This window comes from Ziziphus jujuba, chromosome 10 (genome assembly GCF_031755915.1).
Source record: "Ziziphus jujuba cultivar Dongzao chromosome 10, ASM3175591v1".
Taxonomy (NCBI): Eukaryota; Viridiplantae; Streptophyta; class Magnoliopsida; order Rosales; family Rhamnaceae; genus Ziziphus; species Ziziphus jujuba.
The window spans coordinates 5,162,881-5,170,295 of record NC_083388.1 but is presented as its reverse complement, the minus strand read 5'-3'; the positions used below and the strand labels follow the sequence as shown (position 1 = coordinate 5,170,295).

At 29.8% G+C, this 7,415-nt stretch overlaps 1 protein-coding gene across 1 annotated transcript; it reads left to right on the top strand.

Moving 5' to 3' along the window:
• The first annotated feature begins 3,415 nt into the window (after positions 1-3,415).
• On the top strand, positions 3,416-3,847 carry LOC107410680 (uncharacterized). The gene has a single exon (XM_016018138.1). It carries the CDS (start codon positions 3,416-3,418, stop codon positions 3,845-3,847), a length of 432 nt encoding a protein of 143 aa, XP_015873624.1.
• Positions 3,848-7,415: the final 3,568 nt, after the last annotated feature.

The following is a 7,415-nucleotide window of genomic DNA, read 5'->3' as shown; positions in this document are numbered from 1 at the left end:
TTTTTTTTATGTACATGATAATTTTTTTCCCCTAAATATCCAATGATATTGCAAATACTAAATAAATTTGGAAGTTGATTGAAATGCGAATTTCATATAAAAATCATCATATTTTTTGCCCTTTTCCCTATCTTAGTGGGCAACTCATGTAATTAACATGGGTCACCGGATACATTTTTCCTTTTTTTATAAACAAAAACACAAAATGAAGAGAAACGAGTAATTTATTTGGATTTCAACTTGTAATATCAACTAAACAAATATTGAAACACACTCAAATAACTAATATCAACTAAACTACCTAATAAGTTTTGAGTCATATTGAACGACGCTGAAAAGCAACGTCGCTTAGTATTGTTTGTAGCGACACTAACTGAGTTTTTGTTTCGTACTGTCGCTAATTGTTTGTCGCTAGATCGCAATTTTTTGGAATATAGCAACGTTATGTGAGGTATGTCGCTAATATTATTATTGAGCGACACGTTATCTCGCATTCTTTATTACGTCGCAATATGGGTGTCGCTACATCTCAATTGTGTTGTATGTAGCGACTATGAGTGAGGTTCGTCGCTATTATTATTATTCAGCGACGTGTTATCCCGTATTTTTGTATTAGGTCGCCATGTTACTGTCGCTAAATCGCTATTTTCGTGTAGTGTTAAAATAAGATTTGTTCTTTTTTTCCAAGTTGCTTCTTCAGGTAAATAATTAATTTGTTAAAAAAAAAAGGGGAAATAATTAAGGTTTTGCCTTAAAAGACCACCATGTCTAGAGAAAAAGTAAAACTGATCTAGTGAAAAATAAAATTGGAGAATAAAATGAAAAATAGAGAAATTCAAAGAACTTTGGGGGGACATTTGGAACAGCCAAATATAACTCCACAATTCAGAGTTATTTGTGAAGTCGAAAATTATATTAAAATTCATTTTAACAGAACCATTTCAATTTGACCTGGAGTAGATCAATATGATCTTATTTATTTTTTCTCGAGTTAACTTTATTGGCCCTATCTTTAAGGAAAAAAAAAAAACAATCCTTTGTTGGCCCCATAATATTGTTGTTAGTCATCCTTTCAGAGACATAGCTCAGTTAATGATCCAAATTCGAGGCTTATGCCTCCAAAATAATATCTCTATATATATATACATATATATATTATTGTAAATCCCTTTTTTTTTTTTTTTCCTTTTCCGTTGAATTCTTTATTAAAATCTTGCTTGACTGAGTTATGACATTTATTAATCATTTTGTATGTAGTCAGAAAACAGACTGCATCATCCTAAAAAATATATACTATTAAAGCAACCTCTTGCGAATATGTACATTTTCGGAAAGAAAATTTTGGGAAAGTTCGCATATATATGATAGAAAAATGACAAGTCAGACTTAGACCTAGTTTGGCTTTTGCTATAACTGTTGTTTTTTTTTATTCTAGAAGCATACCCTATATATCTTACTTCTCAAAATACGTTCTAGATAATAAAATAATTCAATCAAATTCTGTTTTAGCAAACACTTAATTACATATTCATGACTAAAAATTCTCGTCTAATAAGCATCTCCAATGAATAACCAACTAAGCCTTAGCTTGCTAATATTATTTTGCATATGAATCTGCTTGTATAATTCTATAATGGTAAGGATGACAATAGAGCTGGGTGAGACTAAGACGGTCTTTCCATATGAAATTCACAATGCTTAACATTCTCTTACTATATATTGAATAAACAAAAATTAGAAAAATACATAAATAATGGAATTATTATTTAAATCCATAGATGCTTGAGTTTGATGCAAGTAAATGACAAACTAAGGAGAAAAAGAATTAATTTCCTATGTGCAAAAGAAAAGGTCATAATTTTTATACCAGCTATATTAGCTAGCTTGGTTCAAAGGATGTGCTTTGATTAAACTAATAAACTTGCTCCGCCCCAAAGCAAAAAATAAGCTATTCCAAAATGCAAAATGAAATTTTAGTTACTCCTATATGAACTTTATCCATACTCCATACGAAAAGAAATATGCATTCAAACTTTAATAAAGGGTAAATTATAAGAAAAATTATAAAATACTCAATCTTCACAAATGATCAATTTGCTTTGTGAACTGTTTTTTAATTAAAAAAGAAACTGAAATTCAAATTCCCTGCTAAACTGTCGCATGATGTCACATTTGCCCCTCCCCTCTTTGAAGTAAGAAGCTTAATAATAATAATAATAAATAAATAAATAAATAAATAAATAAAAATAATGCTATAGATATCAAAATAGTAATTAAATTTATTTATCAAATAAACATTTAAGATATTATTGGTAACTTATTCATATAATCTAAATATAGATAAATAAATTCTTAAATAGATAAATGAATAAAAAAATTAAATAAATATCATTATATGCATTATCTGTTACATTAATTAATATATAAATTTGATGAATATTTAAGCATTATTAAAAAAAAAAAAAAGTTTATGTCAAGATCAGTTAATAAAGAATAGTAGTATACCAAGATCTGTTTGGATCGTTATGAAATATTTTATACACTGCATATCTTCTAGCAAGCTAGCTAAATACCGCTTCAGAGTTTTAGAGCTGGTGGTAGTTTCATTAGATGCCCTAATTACTCAAAACATTATAAGACTACCGAATACTGTTCATTAACAGAAAAAGATTTTAAAATTATATGCATATAAATTAAGGGAAAAATTTTATTGTTATGATCTTATTTAACTAATTAGGTCTATGTTTTTCATTGCACAGTAGGATTGCATTGTACTTTTCTTCAAAGTTGCTTCTTCAAGCAAAGTATTAGAATTGTTTATGCAATTTAGTGGATTTTTTTTTTTTTTTTTCCTTCCCCCCTTTCTTAAGGCTTACCCATAATTTACACCATGACCCTGAGTAGAGAAAAAGCATATATACAGAGTGAGTAATTATATCAATTAATGTATAGAGTATATGCCAAAGGTACCTGGCCAGAGGGCATAACCAATTAGAATTTACAATTAAGACAAAGATATGGTTTTGGCTAGGAAAGTGGAAGTCGAAGCCTCATGCTATATTGGTATTTATCGTTGGTACGTCTTGGGTTTGACGCAAGAAATTAGCCAAAATTTTCAACGCCCAATGAAATTAAAAAGAGCACCGAAAGAAATAGACAGTAGGGGTCATGTTCTTTGTATATGTACACGCTAGTTTGCTTCAATTGGTAAAAACTAATTAATTAAACCAATTCTCGTGTTTTGTTACCCCACCAAGAAATAATATTGTGGCCTAAACCAAGAGATCATAAATATTCTCATTAATCTCCTTTTTTGCTCTCTCTATATATAAACTAAAAATCATATCTGTTTCAATATCACCAACTACAAAGAAAAACACATATCTCCCCCAAGCTCTCTCTTCCTTCTACCAAAATGGCTTCCGGTTCCAGTAGTAGTTCCAAGTCTGAGCAGCAACTTTTAGAAAAATTAGAAGCTCCTCAGCAAATGCTAAATGATGATGATGATGATGATGATGACTACTCCAGCAAGCAAATGAAGCACATAGCTTTGGTGGTTATAGGCATAGTTGTGGTTATGAGCAAACCAATGGGCATGATTTGGGCAGTTGTGAAACCAAAACGACCCGTTTATGCTATCGAATATGGTTTGATTTCAAATGCGACAGTCCCAAGCAGCCTGGAATCTCTCATAGGCAACTTCAGGTTTGTGATGAGGTCCTATAATCTAAACACCAAGACCACCATATACTATGACTCAATGAAGATTTTAAGCCGTAACAGTAGCAACAATGTGACTCGAATTTCTTTTACTTTTTGCACAAGTCGAGAAGAAACCTGGTTATGATGATATATTTCAATACCTACAACACGGGAATGTGTCATCAAACATTTCGGTCGGGGCTGAGATAAGGTATGGGATAGCAAACTGGAAGTCTTCGCCTCTACGTATTGGGATTTATTGTCAACCTGCAAATGTAATGCTGGAACGCAATTTTCAGCCCGCTGATTGCTACGTAGACCTTTAACGTGTCTGATTTTATGGTAAATTGTTGTTGTTGTTGTTGTTTTTTTTTTTTTTTTTTTTTTTTTTTTTTTAAATAAAAAAAATAAATTCTTGCTGCATTTCTGTATTGTCGATTATCATTAGTTGTTTATTTTCTCTCGCATTGTAACTGGTCAGAAAAGAAAATAAATAAATATGTATGATTTTGAGATAAGAAAATATGTAATTAACCACACCAGCACGCGTATATAAATATATTCATTATATAATAATTTTTATATCATAACCATTTTATGGAATACCATCAGAATCTCTTTTATCAACCCCTTAAAATTTAAAAACCCATTTGAAGTTCATATAAGTCATAATAAAATTCAATTTGTTCCTAAAATTTTAATTTTATAATAAACTTACATAACTCAAAATATATTTTTAAATTTCAGTTTTATAATATTAAAATGCTAATAATAAAGGTTCCCCGAATGAAAGTAGAGAGCACATACCGTGGATCAGGTGTGAGCATTCAACCAAATGCGTATAGAGTAGTAGGTGCTAGCATTGGAGAGCAACCTTTCTTGCTCGTGGTCAACCAGAAATTGTAGCCGTCTCTCCTATGGCTCTTTTATCGGTCTATCTGTCTTTTTTTTTTTTTTTTTTTTTTGTTTTTTGGGTGCCTGAGAAACCAATCTTTCTATACTGCACGATACCATCAAGACATGAATTATATATATATATATATACACATCTAGACTCACATGAGGTCATATCAAGCTACTCGAACTTCGAGTTAAAGTTTAAATTAGAATTCAGAATCCAAAATTTTATTTTCATTTTTTGATAATCTTAAAATTTTATTCAAAAATATATTTTTGTGGCTGAAAATATCTTTATAATAATAAAATAAAAATAATAACTTAATAAATGTCCAATACTATAAGTACCAAATTTATTATTCAAATTTTTTGTACCAAATGATATGACTGTTTATTAATGGTTAGTAAAATAATATATTAAAATTATGGGAAGTATATCAAATGAATATGCAAAGTCATTGGATACCATAAATTGATATAAATTTGCCAAAGTCTAGAATTGTTTTCAAAAAATTACTTTATTTAATAACAATCAATAAGTAAATACAAATTAACATACAATAAATTGTATGAAAATTATTAAAAAAATTATAAAATTATATTGGGCTAGCTATTGGCTTGTACTTTGGACCGGTCCAATGGGTAGCATATTAGGCCAGCTTCAGACGGGTTTATACTAAATTGAGTGGGTTCAGGTTATGCTAACATAGTGCATAAATTCTATCTTGGACACAAAGGCAGGAGAAAAGAAAAATAATAAATAATAATAATAATAATGTGAGTAAAAGATACAAGCAAATTCTCTTATGTTTCTGATACACATAAAATAGGGAGATACATATAAGAAAACATGAATCCTTAGATTCGTTGATCTTGAAGCAAGAAAATGATGAAGAAGAAAAAAGTTTCACAGGGCAAAGAAAAAGACTACACTAAGGAGGGGAAAAATTGCAATAGTCAATCATGAACTCCAAACCAGAGTTTAGGCTTACAATGAAGCACCATCTAAAAAATCTAAATTTTTGTAGTATTATTAAAATAATGAATTTCGGTAAAATAAGATAAAATCAAGTTTATGAATAATTAATGCATAAATATATATTTTTTTGAAATACTAAATTTTAAATAAATATTTTTCTTCAAATTCATGAAATCAATTTTTACCAAAACAATATAAAAATTACAATCACATAAATACATTGTTTATGCACCAAAATTTTAACATTTAAATCAACAATAAATTTAATAAAAATCCAACCATAATATCATAAAAGTAATCTCTCTCACAATAATTCAATTCCATAAATAAATAAATAAATAATTATACACATAAACATATATTTTTTTTTATCATGGTAAATTAATATAAGTAATTCATCAAACCTTCAAATCAATTCATATCAAATATTATTAAAACCACATAAAATTTCACATAAAATTAAAAATATAAAGATACATTCTATTAGATACCATAACCGCACAGTAAAATTAATAATAATTTAACAACAATTTAAAATTTACAACTTCCCAATTTTTGGAAATATTAATTTAAGAACACGTCTATTCAATTCAACATAATTTGGTATTTTCAATATAAATAGTAATTATTTAAATATTAAACAGATACATCTTTCAGATTATCATATTAAAATAATAATATTTTATTCAAAAATGGCATCTTTCAAAATACTTCACTATAATTCGCAGATGGGATATCAATAGAAAGCTAAAGAGACAAGGAATACGTTACCAATATCTGCTGGACTCAATTCGATCGGCGGTGGCTGGAAAATGTACAGAAAGTTTCGGTCAAAGTTCAACTACTCATATGTCTCAAACAATAATGAATTGAGCTAAATGGATCTCAAAATTGAGCTCACAAGGTCTGAAAATAGTAAAAAGGAGTATCAATTTGGCCGGATGATGGCCGGATTGCCGGAAAACTGAATTTGCCACCTCCGGCTTCGCCGACCCTATTTGGAGGTGTCGCCGGTTGGATGGCCGCCAAATTTTGTGTCCGAGATCATTGGCGACCGGCGCGTGCCTCATAATGGGAGCTGGAAAATTTTGAATAGGTAGTGACAGAGAGGTTCGGCGAAGGGGAGGAAAGGAGAGGAAGAAGAAAGAAGGAGAAGAAAAAGAAAAGAAAGGCAAATCCCGTGCCCACCACCCCCCTGTTTTCCCATGTGGGGAACAGAAAAAGAAAAAAATAAAATAAAATAATATTAAAATAATCAAATAATAATATAATAATACAACATTTAATTAATATGACATGTGGCAGTTTTCCATCGTGACATGTGGCTCTCTTTAATCATAATATATGGAGTGGTGGCACATGGCACAACGCACAACTTTAAGGACTACCTCAAACATTTTGCTACCTAATAAAATTGATTCTTAATAGATAATTACAATTTTACAAACCCATAACTTTTTAAACATAGATTTAAATTAGGCGTGTCGTCAGTCTATGGACTCGTATCAACAAGCACTTTTATATAATAAATGGTTCAACACTAGAATCTACATAACTAAAAAGTCAACTTGAAGCTTGTTGACCAATCTAGATTGTATCTTATTTCGCTTATAACTTTCAAATGTAGATCCATTTTCCATGTGGTACCAGTCTAGGAACTTAAATCAACGTATACTCCGCAATGGTGCCTTGCTCAATGCAAAGTTCTATCCACAGCAAACTCGTTTTCCATGTGGTACCAGTCTACTTGATCAACTATCAAACTCGGTAAACATCGATTGATATGAAAATTTCCGATGATTCGGGATAGGATGTTACATAAAATCATAAACAAACT